The sequence below is a fragment of the Haliaeetus albicilla genome, chromosome 13 (genome assembly GCF_947461875.1).
Source record: "Haliaeetus albicilla chromosome 13, bHalAlb1.1, whole genome shotgun sequence".
Lineage (NCBI taxonomy): Eukaryota > Metazoa > Chordata > Aves > Accipitriformes > Accipitridae > Haliaeetus > Haliaeetus albicilla.
The window spans coordinates 7,658,202-7,677,659 of NC_091495.1; the positions used below are offsets into that span (position 1 = coordinate 7,658,202).

The 19,458-nt window shown below is 43.1% G+C and overlaps 1 protein-coding gene across 2 annotated transcripts in view; it reads left to right on the forward strand.

Annotated features, from left to right (window-relative positions):
- Nucleotides 1-624: 624 nt before the first annotated feature.
- The window catches only part of TP53BP2 (tumor protein p53 binding protein 2), a 50,903-nt gene continuing 32,069 nt past the window's right edge, over nucleotides 625-19,458 (forward strand). Inside the window, exon 1 of one of the 2 annotated variants that reach the window (XM_069800061.1) lies at nucleotides 625-878. In XM_069800061.1, the coding sequence (XP_069656162.1) occupies nucleotides 852-878 (27 nt within the window). In that variant the 5' untranslated portion in view covers nucleotides 625-851. Of the gene's footprint in view, nucleotides 879-14,088; nucleotides 14,104-19,458 lie in introns of those variants that run through there. The other variant, XM_069800062.1, reaches the window with a different exon arrangement.

Genomic DNA, 19,458 nt, shown 5'->3' on the forward strand with positions numbered 1-19,458 from the left:
TCTTAAGCGGGTCTAAAAGATTTATGGGGTTGTTTTTTGGACAGCCCATCCTTAACGTGGTTTCTCTGAGACTTGGCTCTGGCACCTCAAGGTTGTTCTGTGAGGTTTGACTTGGGCACTGTAGCTCAGCTGCCAGGTCCAACTAAGAACAGCAAAAAAAAAAAAAAAAACCAAACAAAAAACCCAAAAACCAAAAGATACCTTGAGCAGCGATGCTGAATTGGCTAAAAGGGGATTATCGGTAGGACCATCCGTTTGAGGCAGCAGGGAAGGCGGGACTCGCGGATCAGACTCGGGGAGGCTCCAGTGCTGGAGCCTGACCTTGCCCAGCCTCTTCCCCCCCGCGCTTCCCTGCTGCCGCCGCGGGAGGAGGTGACCCCCGGGGACGCACACGGATCTCGTACCGCACAGCCCCCCCCCCCCCCCGAGTCCCGGGCCCCGGGGGGGCTGACCCCCGCCGCACCGGCCGTGGAAGCTGCACGCCCCCCCCCCCATCGGCCGGGGCCAGGCGCGGCGGCTCCCCGGGGCCGCGCAGCCCCCGGCGGGGGGCAGAAGGCGGGCCGTCCCCCCGGCGGGAGCCGCGCCGGCCCCTCCCGGGGGTGGGCGGCGGGCGGGGCGCGGCGGCTCCTCCTCGCCGGGCAGGGGTTAGTTTCGGAGCGGAGCCGGGGGCGACGGCAGCGGCGGGAGAGCGGCGCCCGGTGGGAAACAAAGCGGAGGACGGGCGGCGAGGCCGGGGCCGGGCGCCTCCCAGCAACAGGTCTCCCCGCGCGTCCCGGCGCTAGCGCAGGCCCTCCGCCTCCCGGGTCGCCGGTCTCCCGCTCCGGGCGGCGGGGCCGGCACCGGCCGCCCCCATGCGGTTCGGCTCCAAGATGATGCCGGTGAGTCCCGGGGCGGGCAGGGCCGCGAGGGCTCGGCGCGGAGCGGCGGGAGGCGCCCGGGGGCCGCCCCCGGGGCGCGGAAAGTTGGAGCGGGGCAGCGGCAGGGAAAATGGATCCTGCGGACGTGGAGGGGGGCGGGAGGGCGACCCTCCTTCCCTCCGGCCTTCCCTGCCTGCCTCCCTCCCTCCCTCTGCCCGGCGCGGGCACCGGTACGGCCGCGCAGGGGCTTCCCCTCCCCCTCCCGGCTTTTTTTTTCTTTTTTTTTTCCTCTCCTCCTCTCAGCCTTTCCTTTTCTTCCTTTTTCACGCCGGGATCAACTTGTTAGACGGGCCCGCTGGAGCAGAGCCAGGGCGGGGGAAGGGGGGGGGGGGCGCGGGGCCCCGGTAGCACCGCGGCGGGGCCGGGGGGGCGGCGGCGGCGGCGGAGGGGGGCTCGCAGCGCCCGGGACCTTCGCCCCGCTCCGGGGGGGGCAAATATAGGTCTGTCCCGCTGGGACTGCTCGCTCTGCTCCCCGCGGGGTAAACAGGCACCTCCTCTGAATCCTGCTTTTTTAAATAATGGTATGAAGTTCTTAAAGTTGCCTTGAAACGAGCCGTATCTGCTGCTTCTGGGAGGTAGTTTTGTTTTCGAGTGCTCGGACTCAGGGGGAAGATGGTGTCCATGTTGTTTACGGTTTAAAGTGATTGGGAGCTCTGGGGGGTAGGTATTCCCATTGCCGGCTGGGAGCGTTTCAGGAGTTGTTCGAGTCTGTGTGTGTTAAACTTGCCCTGCTCTGGGAGGTGTCTCTGGTTGAACACTGTCGAAAGGGACAGAGAGGACCACCTCCTATCGGAGTTTTAACGTGAATTTTAAAACTGCACCGGTTTTGTCAGCTGAAGTTGGATGAAAGCATAGCACAGCAGCTTTGTTTAGTTTTCAGCACAAAACACATGAAGGTGAAGACATAAAACACTTGGTTTCCTTAAAAAGCATGCCTGCCCCTGAACACCTGGTTTTACCAGCAGGGATACCCCATGAAATCCATAATCTGTTGTTCCGAGAAACTGGAATATGTGCAGAAAATCCCAGCAAGCTTAATACCTGCTTAGTGCGAGTTGAGGGTGCCTTAAAACATTCTCTCCGCCATCCTCCCCCAGGCGATACGGCCTGCCTTACCACGCTTGATACCGAGTAGCTTTGCACGCATAGGTAGTCCTTTCAACAGCACTCTTCTATTAAAGATTATTTCCAGTTTAACTCTTCCAGGAGCTGACTTGAATCGAGCAAGGAACTGTACTGGGAGGTGAAACTGGGAATCCGTGCTGGAAGGATATGGGTGTTTCAGGGATGCTTGTTTTGCTGTCGGTGTGAGGTTCTTCCTCTGCAATTACGAGGAAATAATGAGTGATAATTTGATCTCGCAAAACACTAGAGAAGGCTGGGTGACTATTGCTGCAACTAATGAGGGAGGAACAGACGGAATATGAGCCCAACTACAGATTAAATAGTCAATGTGTTGTGCAACTATGGTGTTGTCTACCCAAGAAAAACAAGCAGTAAATATAATAAGGTGTTAATTCAACCCATGTCAAAACCCAGCTAGGTAAGCACCCTCATGTAACAGTGAAATCTCTAAGAGATGCTATTGCTGTCCAGTTCCTTGTCACCGAGTTCAAATAAAGCAGAAAACAAGCAGGAGCAGTCTTATCCCATCAGCATGTGCAGGTGACAAATTCTAGAGTATGCATTGCCCTGGTGGCTCAGACTTTTCTTTGGCCGATGACTTGACTCATTAGTAATTCTGGTTTTTAACCCGTAAATAAAGGCATGGATACAGCATTTTCACATTGTGTTTACTGTTAATAATGAAAGATTTGTGAACGTTGAATGTGGCTAAACGAATTAAAAATATAAATATTATGAGTATTAGAACTTTAATTCAGCTTAAAAAAAACCAAAAAACCAAAAAAGCTGGGTTTTGGTATAGTCTTCAGAGGGATGAGATTTCCAGCAGTGCAAAAGAGTGTTAACAGAAGTGCTCTGGTCCATTGGCTGTAGGGCACATAAACGGCTACTTGCCACTTTGAAAACATTTTATAGTAATATACTCGCATGAATGTGAATATGAAAGTGTGAAAAATGCAGTGACAAAAGTAATTCTTACTATTAATTTTTTTGAAGTATTTCTACAATTTCGTCATTGTCTTTTAGTTAATGTAAAAAAAAAGGTAATCTCGCTTATGTTTATAAAAAGAGATTGAAAGAGTTTGGGGTGGGAAGAGGAGGGTTTGAAGAAAGTCAGGAGGGAGCAGGACATCTGACTGCTCTTTTATTTATGCAGTAATGAGGTGTTCATGGTCTTGAGTATCTTTATCTGCCTTGTTGAATGAGTAGTAGGCTGGCCCTAAACCATCTGCAAAATGTTTTGTTTCTTGCCTAACGTTTCTTACAGTGTCTCTTTCTCTTCCCCACTGTCCAAATAAAATTGCCTGTATGAGATTTTAACTCTCTACTCTGGATCCATCTCTCCCCTGCTCCAGAAGGTAGCGTGTACAAGGGATTAAACAATACAGGAGGGCTTGTGACCCCAAGCGGGGAATACAGCAAGCGTGAGCCCAGCCAGGAATTCACCTCTGAGCAGCTGCCAGTGAAAAGCTTGGAAACTGCTGTAGCAGCATAACTACTTGTGCTCTTGGGAGACTACCCTGAAATGGGAATGTTTTCCTTGTGGTGATGACAGATAGGAGCTAAACTGCTGCTGTAACCGTATGTCAGGACAATGTGATTAGAAGTCTGCATAAGGGTGTAATACAAAGTAATTTGTGTGTAGCTGTACTGATGAAGGTAGTAACAGGGTTAATGCTGGCAAGCTGTGTGAAGTTGTCTCACCTTTCATCTGCGGAAGGCTTGTGGGAGTGTGACTGGTACTGTTAAGTAGTGAAAAGGAGCTGGAAACACTTTCTAAAATAGCATATTTTTCTGCAGCATAATTGGTCTCCCTTATTTTACATTATTACCCTAAAGATGAGCGTGTATTGAGAAATAATTTGCATCATTATGCATACTGGATAAATGGCTTTTTGCAGATAGTAGGAGGTAACACAGATTGAGCTACCCTTTAAAGCCCAAAGAAGTTTTTGGATCAAAACCCCTTGATCTAGATGAGGTCCATTTTGCAATTTGTCTTGCATGCAGTAGTTATTGGGAGCCTCCTTGAAATCAGGATGGATCCAGACATGCAGATATATTGTTATGGTTAGGGACTAACTTGGCAAACTGGAGAGTGCTTAAATTCCTAAATTAGTTTTGCCTTCTATAATCAGAAATGACTTAAATTTCTGAAACTGAAGTCTCCTGATAGCATGTGTTCTTTTCTAATCAAGTTAAACTAAGCTTTAAGTGTAACCCTGCAACTTTGATACCGTAACGAGTTGTGGTTTCCTTCTAAAGTCTGTTGAATGCCTTGTTCCAAGTGGTCTTCTCTGAGCTGTTAAAGTCCGGTGAGCACTGGACTTAAAGTACATATTTTCATTGCAGAATGTTCACTTCTTTGTGGATGTGTGTATGTTTTTAAAATGTATTTTTAACCTTTAAAAAGCCCCTACAATTAAAGTTGGTTTGCTTGTTCTGTTAGGCAGTTAATTGGAATTGCCATATGGATTCTGAAGTAGTGGAGTAGTAGCCTATCTTGGGCAATTTTCTTAGGAAACACTTCTTGCTGCTTAACTAAAGAAACTTTAACAGAAATGAATCTCTTGTGCTTTGTAAGATGAGCAGCTATAAGTTTATAAACAAACTGACCCCCAGTAGAGTTTAACAGCTTGTTATGATACCAATAAGTGATCTGTAGGATCTCAGCTCCATTTCCTGTAGTCTTTTAATTATTTAAGCTCCGATCAGGTTTATCGGTCATTAACTATTTTTCTTGTCTGCCTGCATGGATTTCAGTGCATGAATGGGGCTTCAGACTGAGCTCTTCCGAGCACATGCCTCCTATCTTCACCTGATCAAAGTATTTAGTATCTATTGTGTGTTCTTTTAACTGAATTTCCATTTAATGTTAACCATTTAAAAGTTTTAATACTGTGATTGTATTCGGACATTTTAATGTGGTATTCAGTGTTTAAAGTATTTTGTCTAGAATGCTGAATAAAGCTTAGGTGATTGTTTTGCTGAGCTTTTTTACCACTAAACTTCTACCTCTTGCACTTCTCTTATAGACTGTGACCTGTCATTATGCACAATAGGAAATATTGCCTTGAGGTTCCCAGACTACTGTTCCCCCCATTCCCCGCCCCTTCATGTTGTTACAAGATCTTTTTTTTTTTCTTTTTTTCTGTCCCATGAATAATTGTTCCAGGAATAGTTTTAAATGCACTTAATTTCTCAGATGACTTTTTTTTAATACCTTAGCCCTCTGTCTGCAATTTGTGTTTTATTATGCTGCGGTATGTTAAATATCTTTCTTTGTGTGGCTTTTATCAGAAATGGGGGAAGGGCAATATTACAAATTCATACCAGATCAAGCTGTGGAGGCCATGGGAATAGCTAATTATGCTGCTTCTGATCTATTCAACAGTTCAGGGTGTGAGTGCCTCGTGGGGCTCCTGCATTTACTGTTTCAAGGGCTGCTATGCAGTGATGAAGTTTGGGGTGGGTGGATAATTCACAGGATTTCTTTTTTTTTTTTTTTTTTTTCTTTCTTCCTAGTGTTGCCAGATGAGATCTCCGCTTTAATAGCGAGCAGGTCTGCTTTGTGGGATTAATTTACATGCAAGTCAGTTGGAGTTTAAAAGAGGCAGGTATAAAGGTTATTTCAGCAGAATAAACTAGCAGAATGGCAATGTGCCTAGCATTCCTTTCAAATTATTGATTAAGAAACTGTCTTGAAAATGCTCCATTTGTCTAGCCGTTGTCCTTGTTAGTAGTCTGCCTCGGGGACTCTCCTTGCTCTCCCACTGTGCGTGTTATTGAGCTTGTTTAATTATGGGCAGAGTTGTGCCTTGCTGCCGCACGGTTTCTCTGAAGAGGGAGTTGGATAACCCTGGCGAGACTGACTTAAGCTGCCTCCCATGGCTTGGTGGCACAGCTGGAGGAGGACTTCTTGCTGCCCTCTGCGTGTGCCCACTGATGACAAAGGAATCCCCAGATCCTTTTAATCTGTGGGCTGTCGACTTCTTGTGAAGTGTGAAAACTGACTTAATGTTTTGGAAACTGGAAGGTGCTCCTATTCTCGAGGTGTAACAAGCAGATAAAACTCTTCTCTTTGCTCTCAGTTTTATTATCTTTAGGCCTGGTTTCTCTCAGCTTAGTCACTTGTGAGTCAGGCTAAGTCTTTTTGATCTTCAGTTCTTAAACAGTTGTATGATACTGTGTATAAAGGTCACTAGAAATCCTGGACATCATGTGACGTATACTTAATGATCTTAGTCACTGTTGCTTAACTGTTTTAGAGGTTTCAGGCTTTTCTGTGGAACATGAAAGACCTGAAACATTGTCTGAAATGGTGTTAGATTGCTGTAGTTTGGGATAAATGTTCATGGAGGAGGAATGGTGAGTGAATCGGGGACAGAAGAGCAATCATCGCTCTGTCATGATGCTCGACATGTGAAAAGGCAGAAACTAGTCTTCTGCTTGCTTTTGCTATTTGCTTTTTGTTAATCATTAATATTCTGGATCTTGCTGCTGGTGTTCAGAGTTAGTCATGCATGTGTCCTCACCAGTTGTTTCACCATAGTGATGGCATTACGTGGATGTTGAACCTAGTTGTGTCTAAAGGATGAGCCCTTTGGGATTTTGTTGCTGTGGCGTTAATACCAAAAATTTTATTACTGAGATGGTACCATTGTTTCTGTAACAATTTCTTCTATGCTACAGTGATGCTTCCAGGTCTTAATATGATACGATTCTTTGACATGTGCAGTGCCCTAGCTTTTATTGGCATCTATTTTAAAAAGGAGGATTAGGGGAACACTTCTTGCCTTTTTTTTTTTTTTTTTTTATTTTAAATCCTACTCTTACATCTTTATTTAATCCTTTTGCAAAGTAAAGCACCTACATTTTAAAATCAAATGTACTGCATTTATCCCTTGTTCTGCACCGTTCTCTTGATTATGAAATCATTCAGGAAAACCTTTATCTGCAACGTATCTGGGTTATAGTTGTAGTACCCAAACTCAAGTGAAAACACAGACACGTTCACATTGCTGACTTGAAAGCTTCTGACTTTCAATATCAAACATCTGGCCTGTAAAATACTAACTGCTACAGATCAGAGCAATTAATAAAGTGAGTGGAAGGTGCAGAGAGGTTAAGCCATTTGTTAAAGCTCATGCAGTGAGTTCAGCCTGGTATTTGGGACACCTGTAGAGTCAAACCAACTGGTACATTGTGGTGCTGCTGGAATACAAGTTTGTCATATCCAACATAACCATCAAATAATCTTGCTTAAAGTAATTACATTGCTTGCACCCCTGCTTCTGTAGGGTTAATCATGAATGGGGAGAGAACCTTAATGGTAGTTTATTCTGTTCCACACTTGAGAACAGTCCCCAGAAGAAGTGCTTGTTCATAAATCCTTTACATGTGTATAAAGGCAGTGTTCCTGTTTCACTGTTTAAGGCATATCTTGGATATAACAGGCAGCATGTGGGTTTTGTTTTTTTGTTGAATAATTTAGGAGAGTTTCCTTGTCTTTTGATACTTTTCTTTTGTGAAGCTTAACTGTGTAAGGAGCAATTTAGATCTAAGCTTAGATTACTAGTTTTCCTCTATTGCAATAGAGTGTTAAATCCCATTGTTTCTTTAAATTGAAAGCTAAGGAAGAGTCTCTGGAATCGTGTATTTTTCTAACCTTCAGTTTCCTTCTGTCATTTAAAAGAGGAAAAATCCATATTTTCTTAGATCTTCTTCAGGTTCTTTTTTTAATGCTGTCATTGTTATTCCATTTGAGCTCTATGCTGCACCAAACCACCAATGTGCTCTGGTACTTCAGTGGAGCAGCGGCCTGCCGGTCTGTGAACATGTTGCAGCCTTGCAGTGTGCAAATAAGGAGCTGGAAGACTACACGTAAGCACTGGTGTAGAGTACCCGTCTTGCATTCTCAAGGTGCGGAGGCTTGGCCTTCTGCAAGGTGACTGTCCCCTTTTTGGGTTTCAGTAGCCACTTCAGCAAGACACACAGGGATCTCACCCCCCTATTCCTTAGTTTTGCTGGACAAAGTTGAAGTTGTGCAAATTGGCTGGGCTAGCAAATCGCACAGAAATGTACAGGAACGCTCTTACTCCCTGTGGCTGGGGCTCGTAGTCAGTTGTTTCTGTCATACCTGTGCAGTTGTAACGCGGTGGTAATTTCCTTGCTGCTTGAGAGTGTGGCTTGTCTGGTGTGCCTTTTTTTTTTTTTTTTTTTTTTTTTTAAGGTGTGTGCAAACACCTTTTTTTACCCTGCTCTCCATCCTACATAAGTGTATGCTGCCCTTAATCTACAGCCTCACCCAGATCAGTATCTGGGCCATGCAGAGCAGTGATTGATGGCTCCTGCCCTGACTTCCCCAGGAAAGTTAAATCCATTCTTGCCATCTTTGGGCATCCCAGGGCTCAGAAGACCCTCTAGAGGATGGGATTCCCAGAATTTGTTAGAAGTTTTCTGATTTCAGCTGTAGCTAAGACTGTGTGTGTCTCAACATAATGAAGTGTTCAGGAAAAGCTGGCGTAGCAGGGAATATGACTGATTTCTGGGTGCAAAAGAGGGAGGGAGGGAGGTGTCGCTGAGTTGTGAAAGGCAGGGTGTGTAGGGGCCAGGCAAAATACTCCAGACCTCCTTGGAGAATGCCACGAAGCTCTTTAGTGAAATACCAAAAATGACAAAGCCACGGGTCATAAGCCGTGTTTCTGAAGAGCATTGCCTACTTGTCGTGCTGTCCCATAGCCACTTTATCACCGATAGCCATGCTGTGTCTTCCAGCCTTTCGAGACCATGTTTTACTACAAGTAAAGGTCTGTGTGGGGAAGCTATGGAAATGGCACTGTGTGCTTCTTGCCTCTGCATCGTTATTCCTATGCTATTGTACGTAGGCCTTGCTACAGTGTAGTTTCCAAGTGTTGCACAAAACCATCCTTATTTAGAGTGCTTTTCTTGCAAATAGCATTTAGTGAGGTTGGGTTAGAGAAAAAGTTTTCTACCTCCAGGGAAGCTGAATGAATAGTAACAGGCTGAGGGGGACAGTTTCTGGAGTTCTTGGGGCAAAAGAAGCCTGTTGAGAAGCCCGGCATAGTATAAATGTTGATTTGATTAAACTCTACTCTGTTTAAGTCATTTAAAATAGCTGTGACATCACCTCAGTGACCACCATCTCATACAAGGCCGTCTGTGAAGGTGACAGTCATGACTTTGCTGGTGACAACATGCAGAGCCACCCAGCAAGCCTGCTGCCTCGTTCTGATGAACTGCTCTCCCTTCCTTCACTTCTCAGCTGGCATGTCTATGTAGAGCACTGTATTGCCTAGAAGGAGCTCTGGGGAGTGAGCGGCACTTAAATAAAACCTGTCAGACAGTGATCAACTGTACAATCTGCCACCCTTCTGCAGCTTCTGTTACAGTAGCTGAATGTTTCCTGATGAAAGTTAAAGAATGTAGAGCTCCATGTTACAGGAGCAAAGGTTAGATCAAGCGGGGTGCTTGGCGGGCTAACAGGCTGACTGACGGGGCAAGATTTGTCCTTCCCAGTTCTGCTGTAGTAGTTGTACATATCCCATTATAATGTGGTTGACTAAGACCATCTGACCATCCATTGTTTCCAGTGTTGGAATAGCCCCAGTGGTCCCTTTTAACTTGCAAAGTAACAAAAAAGATCCATCTGTTTTGGTGCGAAAGCTCAATGTGTCTTCTGTGCCAATTGAGTGCATGTTGTTGTAGTACAGTATTCTTCAGTATCTGCATGGTTACTAATGACTTCCTGTGTGTTTGCAGCCCAGAAGTGGTAGGACAAAACCCCTTCTTTATGGCTTTGAAAAATAACTTCAGCTGTTATCAAATACATGTGATAATCAAGCATAGGCATTTTGCGCTGGTTGTCTTTGGCATTCTTAAAGGTACGCTTCCATTACAACAGGAGTGCGTTCCCACCCAGAACTGGTGGCGAATTGGAAAGAGCTACCCTTCTGCAGAGGTATGGTATGACATTACACCTAATTAATTTAATAGTAGGATGCTGCTCAAATGGATGCTCTTGTTCCTTTGGTTTCCATCCCCACCCAAAGCCATGTGTCTTTTGTAGCTTCCCCTTAAATTTAGTAAGGAGTTGGGTAACAGCTGTTTGGGAGGAAATGCTACCTACACTAAAGACAAAAAGCAACTAAAAGGCTTATATGGTGGAAGTGATTTGCCATGTGGCTGCATAATCAGACATAATGGAGGGGATTTGAGGAGAGCATGGCTTGCCTCTGTCAGCTCACTGTTTAGGTCGGCTAAGCTGTAGGAGTCAGATGATACCTTATGCTTTCCTTAACCTCCATGTCATCTTGAGAGATGGTAATAGAGGGGAATTTCTCCACCACCTTTGGGTATTCTTGCTCACTGTGAGGATTAAGTTGGACTAATGCAAACATATATTTATCCTGGTGAGATTGAGAAGCTCATATAGCAGGAAGCCTCTGCTTCCTGGAGGCAAGTATATGGGAAGCTGGAGCTGACCTTGAAAGCAGTAAAGCACACAGACTGTTGTGCTACATGGTCTGACATTCCTGGTTTGGGTTTGTTTCTTTTTTGCTTGTCCTGAAGGTAGATGACTGAACAGCATGTTCTGGGGTCATAGCATAAAGGAGATGTCAATCTGTGGTGTGCTAAAATGCCCCTGAATTTCACATTGTAGTAATGCACTTCAGGATGCCAGACTGGTCAGCCTGTATCACAGAACAGCCCAAACAGTATATCCTGTGACTTTCCCCATACTGGAATTACCCATGTGGTTAAACATGTGTCATTGTTTCAGGTGCCAGAAATGGTGTGTCCTCTGACCTACCTGTGCATGTCATAAGCATTTTGGTTTGTCGTAGATCTGTTTTATGGAGGTAGGACACAGATTTTGGCAGCTATTTTCCTGGAGGGGTGACTAACATGATGTCAGGAGTAGTACTTTCAAAGGTGTTTGACACTAACCTCTATGAAGTTGCTGGGATTGGAGTAAACCAGTGTTCTACGCTTCCTTTTTTTCTGTCTTGCTACATGATTTGTTTTGTGTTGCTATTAAATCACAAAGCTTCTGCTCTCTTGTTCATTTTTTTTTTTTTAAACTGTTTGAGGTAGACACTGACTCACACAAAAAAAAAAAAAAGTCCTCTTTTCTACTTAAATACTCTGCCTCCCCAAGGGGTGCTCCCAGGAGCACAGCCCCCTGTTGCTAATAAATAGAAGGTAATAAATTTGCTTGATGTGTGGGTCAGGCACTTGTTTCATGATAAATGTGGATTTGACGTGCTTGTTCTGGTGGGCTGAGGTTGAGTGCTTCCTGGTGTGAATGTTGATTGTCTCTTTATTGGAGAGGGTATTATGTTGGCTGGAAAAGCAGAAAATTAGTATTTTTAAACCCAGTAAAGAGTTGGTGTCCTAGGCAGTGGGCGGTGTGGTGTGGGTGGTATAGGTGCCAGTTTACTGTGATAGCCTGTTTTGTTTAGGTGTAGGTTGTGTTTAAATATGCTTTCATCCCTGATGTGGGTGTAACTTTGCTTTTCTCCTTGAAGGGTACTGGCTTGTACAAAATCTTTTTTGATTACCAGGAAAAATACTAGGCTTTCTTTTCATTGTAAGAATATACATGCATCTTAAGGGACAATTTTGAGAGGTGCAATTCTCAAGTGTCCTGACAGGCAGCACTTAGTGTGGCTTTTTATTGGCCTCTAGCTGTCTAGGAGGCTAAGAGAACACTTACTGCTAATGGGGGTGATGCAAAGCTCTAGAGCAGCAAGAGCAGCTTAGCTTCTTTTTTTATTTTCCTTTATTTAGGTGGGGTGTTTTTTGTTGTTTTGAGGTTTGTTTGTTTTTTTTTAGTACAAAGACTGCCTCTGGGTTTGACGCAAGTACAGAAAATTGAGATGATTCAGGCTTAAGCTTGAGTTCATAACCCCATTCATTATACTTGGATGTTGCTTTGGCTTTAGGCTCTTGTTAGGTGCAGTGTGTGTTGCGATACTGAAGAATGGGAGGAGGACCAGCTGTAAACCCCTGTGGTTATGTTGTATGAGTTAGACTGTTATCCTTTTCCAGAGCGTAGCACCCATTGTAAGAATTATGTGGTACCATTTTTTATCTGCCTGAAAATAGTATTAATTGCTTTCTCCTTGTGTACCAAGTGTTTATAAGTCAGTGCTGAACTCAGAAGATGAGGCAGAGTCTGCCTGAAGGGGCAAGCCTCCAAAGACCCAATTCTCCTTTGCTGACTCCAGGAGGAGGAGGAGCAAGCTCCAAGTAGGACACCAACTGTGCAAGTCCAAACACCGTGTGTAGGCTTGCTTTTCTGCCAGTCAACTCGCAGCAGGTTTTGGTGAAGTGTCCAACAGTGCAAAAGTGTGGCTCTAGGGAGCCACAAGGAAGGATCTGGGGAGAAAGGGGAAGAGTACGAGGAGGGGGAAATGTGTGGAGGAGAGGATCTTCACACGTGGCAATGGGAAGAGATCTGTGAACATGCTGCCATGTGGTACAATATGAAGAATATATTCAGGGTTTGTTTACCCTTAATTCCTGCAGTTATTTAACTAAATTGATGCAAATCCAAGTGTGGATTCAGGTCCGAGCAGAATGAGCTGTATGTGATGTGTTGGCAAATGTGGGTGCTCAGTAAAAGGTTGTGGTTTCCTACATATGTTACTGAAACCAATTTAGTTTATATATCTTAAAACCCAAACAAACTGGCCTGTATCTTTTAGAACGTTTTTTTCTATTTAATGCTGATGTTAGAATAGATACCGGCAGTACAAAAATGTAAGCGGGTTTAAAAGCCACACTTGATTTGAAACATTCTTGCCTTCAGTGATATGTGGTAGCTCTACCAAGGAGCCTGGAGTGTGTTGCACCTGTGCTTAGCGTTCACCCAAAATAGTAAGCTTCATTCGCATAGACCTTTCTGATGTCTGGTTTATGGGAGGATGTTTGCTCTCTTCTTGTGTATGAGGATGACTGAAGAAAAGTGTCAAGTCAGAAAATGTAACTTGGGTACAAAGTAAAAGTCTTTGTTCAGAAAGCTGTCTTGGTGATCTTGTGCATAATACTCTACTGAAAGAGGGGGGATGTAGGTTAGGAATCCTCTATTTACCAGTCCTGAGCTACGCTTGACAGATTTCACAAAATCAAAATGGCTAAACTAAGATGATGATGATTTTCTATAAGGCTTGGCAGGAAGGTTGTAATTGCATCTTCCTCGTTTGTAAGTCTGAACTGAAGCACTGAGCTCTGTCTTTGAGGTTGCAGTCCGTGAAAGTAGGAAGGTTGCAAACCTACATCCGTTAATTTCAGCTGGTAACAATGCTTGGCCAGAACTTGGACTGTTTTCCTTGAAGCTCTTCAGATTCCCCTAATGATGATTCAGATGTGTGCCTGATAGTGAGATGTAATGTGGTCTTTGTGCTATAGCGTTTGCCCAGTGTAACTAGCGTATACCAAAAGCAGATGGCTTGCTTTCTGCTCTCTCTCTGCAGTAAGGATAAGAGGGAGAAAAAAAGGAAGAGGAGGGGAAAGCTTCCTCTTTGCTGTTTGTAGCTCTTTTTCCCCATACCTCCCAAAGCGCACATAGATGTACGTTGTATTTTAAGTCCTGGAAAAAATTGACATTTTTACCAAAGATAAAATACAAATACATAATAAACTTATCTTTAAAATAATCTATGCAAGCAGAAACTACCAGGCCTTTGAGATTAAAGGCTCAGTCTTGTTTTCTTCTGTGATACAATTGAAAGGGAAAAGGGCTGTGCTTTATATAGACTGGGAATAATCTGAACAGTCCCATGGTGCTTCCTACTGTACTCCACCTACCTTGCATCATAACTTCCTTTCTCATATTTATGGCCAAAAGCCAGTACAATATAAATGGAGTAGTGTGTGCAGTGGGTGAGACGGCAAGAACCTAACTCTATGCATTTGGGTGTGGCCATAGGCAAATACTAAACTTTACTCTGCATTTCTGTTGAACCTAGCTTTATTGAACAGCTGAATATGAAAAGGATCGGGGATAGCAATCATCCCGTGTGCCTGTCTTCTAGTAAGTCTATTATCTTTTGCTTACCTTAATCTTCAGGTACAATAAGTGAGGATGCTGCCTCCTGAAGGGCTATTTTCAGGTTCTGAGGAACTTGATGCGAAAGAATCACTGAATTACTTTATTATCGTGGTATACTTCGCATTAAGTGGAGACTCGCAACTATGCACCAGCTCAGAATGCTGCTTATCAGAACAGGAGAATGTGCTGTTGTGCAGGCTGTCTTCTGTTGTTTAGAAAGTTGCATCAAGTCAGCAAAGATACCTATTTTAGCAGCTGATTTCTTTATGGCTATCTGGGAAGGTGCAGCATCAGTGTTCCCACTAGGTAAGATGCAAGACTTCCATTTAAAACTCTTTTTTTGGAGGGGTTTTATATTTATCAGGGAAGACTCATTTGTGATTGAAACCGTAGGTATCAGGTCTGTGGGTGGAAGCAGTTATTTCTCATTTCTGTCATCTGTACCTGAAATCTGATAGTTAATCTATTAATTCTAAACATTTTATGTAGCTAGTATTTCAGCTAACTAAAATTAACTTCTAAAAATATGTTTTGGTTCAGGATGTAAATTAAATTCTTGTAATTATTTTCCATCCCACACAGTGTTTAAAAAAAGCTATTTCACATAATTGTGAAATACATTTTCTGTATTGATGTACATTGCTGCTGTGTAACCACACTGTGTAGAAAAGTCATTGAAGGGCGTGCTATGAGCTTCTTTTTTGGAGGCTTGTTTATAGAGAACATAGGGTGTACATGCTTTCCATGTTGTAGGAAGATACATTGTCTATGTTGAAACATTTGCAGTGTAATTTAATAGGTATAACTCGGATAACAATAGAGAGAATATTACTGCAAAGCATTGCATTATCAACCTTAAGAATGACTTCCAATGCCTCCTTAAAAATGAGAGCTAAGAAAATTTGTTACACAAGCTAAGACCATTACTTAGCTGTCTTACAGAAATTTAAAAACTCCCAACACTAGTATTGTGTGGTTCAAGGGTATTGAGTTTTGGTCTAAAATGCAGAGAATATGGAAGGTGGTACAGAATTATATTATGAGCTCTAATGCAAAGTAATGAAATAAACAACTATTTCGAGAGACAGTGTGCTTGTTTGGCTACCAAATAATGTTCTTGTCTCTGTCATTGCCTTCTTGTATGCCTCAAGTTTCCCTGTCTGTAAAGTAGGAAACGGCTTGCTTGTGTCACAGCTTCCTGGTCATAAGATGCTTTGAAGATGAAAAATGCTGTATGAATAGATGCCACAGTTTGTATTGTATATTATATGCTGTACAGGAAGACTGCATAAAGTTAGGAATTCAGCAAATAGTGAAAACCAGCGTTAAGTTTGTTTGTTTGTGGTTTTTGTTTGTTTGCTTGTTTTAATAAATTCTCTACTTGATTATAATATTTTATAAAGGACTGAATTTTGCCCTGGAAAATTGTTGTCTGTTGTTGAAATTTTATGATCTGAATTAGATCTTTCACTAGAAACTGTTGGGGGGCAAAAAAGTATGTTCATCCTTTAAAGTTGGGTAGTTTCAGGGATTAATGAAGTCCTTGTATTTTAATTTGCATCATGCACAATAATAGAGTTTTCCCCTGAATATTTGCATCCTGAATAATTGAGTATTAGTAGTATATTAATTAGAAAATGTCCAATTTAACAGCCTTTTAATACCCAAGAAGTGTGATACCAGTTTGATAATAAGAGTAAAAGAAGTCTGATCCTTACAGAAACACCATCAAAGCTGAAAAGTAAATTGCATTTCTACCCCCCCCCTTTAATGAATAATTGAGGTCTTCTCATCTAAAGAGAAGATTGATATCGGGTCTTTGATAAGAAACAATATCTCATTGGATGAATGTAAATTATAAGGCATGTGTTTGCTCAGGTTTGTATTCCAAACAGGTTTGGAAGCTGTTTTGGGGTTTTTTTTTTAGTATAACAAAGCAGGAGCCAAAACGTAGTGTGGTCATAGCCTAGCACTTTTGTAGAACTAGTTATTCTTAAATATTTTACTTTCAGTTGCAGAAAACTTATTTACAGATGTTGAGACCTGTTATGTTGTATTTAACATCAGTGCAATTGTATGAAATGATCCTGTTGGTGAGCTTAGCAACAAATGGATCAGATTTGTGGGCAAACGTAAGGCTATTTGGGACTGACATGCAGAAGAGAGATGGAGGATTATAAAGTTGGGTGTGACTTGCTTTAATTGATGCCTTCTTCTCTCCTCCTGTTTGTTTGCTTTTTTGCTACATTCTCTTCCTGTTCCGGGGTGTGTTACAGTCCAGACTTAGTGGCTCTAGTTGGAGGTGATGCATAAGTAACATGGTTTAGAACAAAATTATAGATTTCATGCTGAGAGGACTCGAAGTTGTAATTCATACCAATTTGGATTTTCTTAGATTTGTGTCTCAAGTGGCAGGCTTTTTTGAGACATAAAGTCCTTTATGTTTGGTACTCTGTTTTGCCATTCAGTTGTTTATAAGTCATACGTCAGAGTCATTCCTTGCAAAAACTATCTCTTGCTTTAGCTCATGTGTCCTTGGTAATCCCTTTGATGCCCTTGGTGCATTTGATCGAACTGCCTCATTTGGTGGCTCCATAACCGCAAACTTTTATTTTCTAAGCTGTAGCAGAGTCAGCTGAAATCTGTGATGTGATTTTAAAAGGAACTGCTTCAGTAGGTACACAACACATCCCTGGTTTCTTGCAAGTATGCCACAGTACTGGAATGCTTTTACATTTTAAAGCTCTTCAGTACCCGCAAACAGTGAGTACATCTTGGCAGCGGGGAATGAAGGGGGAATCTTTAGTTTAGAACTTAGGGACCTGACTCCTGTTTAAAAGTGCTCAGCCTGTATGTTGGGCATTCCTAAAACTGAATCCTTTAAAAGTCTTGAGAGGAAAAAACCCTCATCCAAGGTTATATGGAATTGTCAGATATTTCAGTATTTGCCTGGATGCTGTCTTTAAAAGTAGTGCAAGGTCTGACTGAGATTTGTATTCCTCTCTTTTTTTATCAACTCTTTCACTTATGCCTAGCTTGAAACTGAATTTTTTGCATGTTGTTTCTTCTTTTTTCCTTCTATCTTAACTCCTTGATGCCTGTATGTAACTGTCTTAACATCTTCGGTTTCAGGGAGGGGTAAAAGACCGCTTTATGCTCTAGCTTGATGCAATCTACAGGATTCAAACTTCTGAACAAGGCGTCATGAGAGTATTCCTGTTTCCTTTGTTTTTCGCTGCCGTGCAGTGATCAAACAGCAATATAAACTAGCTGGTAGGGTAGTTAATAGATGTTGCATTTGAACCATTCCCAGTGGAAGGATGACTTCTTGGGATCCTAATGTGAGGTGGTGCAAGCAACAGCAGTCACTGACGGATACAAGCAGCGCCAAGAAGCCGTAGCGGGCTTCTGGTTCACACCAGCCTTCTTTAGCTTTCCCAGCTCTCTCTGGGGAGAGGGACATCTCTGTGATGGATACTCTCTGGTCAGTGCTTGCCCTAGGCTCTGATGTGGCCAAGTGGGGAGCAGGCTACCCCAGGGGACCTCGCAAATGTGCAGGCAGTGGAGCAGGCAGGGCTAGCGCCTTGCCTCTCTCCTGCAAGGTAGTAAATGTGACCACCATTTGGGTGGGAGAGGAGGGACACAGCTACTTAGAGGACTTCTGAATCATCTCAGCATTGTCGTTGCATCTAAAGGGAAGTGGAATGAGGTTACTGTGAAGGTCATGTTAATTTTGTAGCCTTTTAGTTCCTTTAGACTTGTAAGACTTTGAGGTATGCTTTTAAGGAACTTGCAGAGTTTGGTTGCATTTTTTTCCCCCAGTTCATAGAATACGTGGGATAGAGGTAATGCAGACACTACCAAGTCTCAGAAATGGCCTCCACACACCAGGTTTGAGTGCTCTTGGCTTAATGTATTAGTAATTATCCTGAGCATTGTGGATAGAAATGGCAACTCGTGATCCTTCCTGTGTAGTTGTCTGTATTGGTAAATCCTAAGGATTAACAACTGGATATAAACAGGCACACTGAAGAGTGAACAGCCCTGTTAGGGTCAAATTAGGTCTGCTTTGTGTATAATGCCATGTTTTTTATAATTTTCTCTTAATGCCCATCTGTGAGCTCATATTTTAAAACCAACAAATATTACTGCAGATACACACACACAGCCTGTGCGATTTTAGTGTTGCTCTGAATACGAGGTTGTACTGCATTAAATGTGAAATGTTGATGTGTTTTACATACCTATATAACCCTGCTCTACAGCTATTTGGGAGCCTCTTTTTTATTTTACACTTTTCTGCCCCAATTTTTGTGATGAAGTGATGTTCTTACCTCATTGCACGTGGCATCCCTCACTGTCAGTCTCCTCTAGAAACACTACATCCAAAAGATAGCATGTTCAGTGACAAAAGATTAAAGCTGAGTATCAGAGTTCCTGCTTGGAAAGCTTTGTCTCTTAATTTAGGTCAGTACTTCAGTGCACTATGCTGTAAACAGTGCAATGGTTGCGCCCGTCTTTCCTATATAATGAGTGGATGTAGTAAGCTGATCCTACCTGACTGCCTGCCACACAGCTCTGGTCCACACAAAGCATACCAGAGAAGGAGCAGCGTTAAAACAAATTCCCTGCCACCCATGGGCGATAAGCTGTGACCCCAGCCTTGATTCAAACTAAAATCCTGAAGTGCTGGGTATCCCGCTCCATCTGCCTGCCTGCCCTCCACGGGATTCACCAGCTTCCATCGGTCAGTAACTGGAATTTTGTTGCTGCCTTTGAATTTTCCACATTTTCTCTCCTAATTTCTCTCCTTACAAGCTCCAAGTGTGTGTGTGTTTGTTTTTTTGCTATAATGTGACAACGAAATGGTTGGGGTGTCTGAACATTTTCCTAAGGATTACAGACAGTCTTGAGCTCTCTTTCACCAGGCTTTTTTTGCTATGTGAATATGTGTAGAAGGTCTTTAGGAACTTATCAGAAATGTTGTCTTGGGGAGCTGGGCAAAACCAGAGATCAGAAACTGGTGCTAAATCTGGTGCAGTGCCAGGGCCCGAAATATTATTTGCAAGTGTTTATGCTGCCACAAGTGGGAAAAATACTTATACTCTGTATAACAAGACATCCTGCGTGAGGAATGTTTTTGTAGAAGTTTTTAATAAAGACAGCTTCTCTCATAGGGGTGGAGGGGCTCTCAGCACTCGAAAAGCCCTGAGAAGCCTTTGGAGATGTTAGGGATGTGTGTGCATGGTTCTGTTCCGGGGGAATCTCCAAGACGGGGTTCCTAAAACTGTGAAGATGATGAGGCTAAATTTCACTTTGCAGTGGCATCAGAAATAC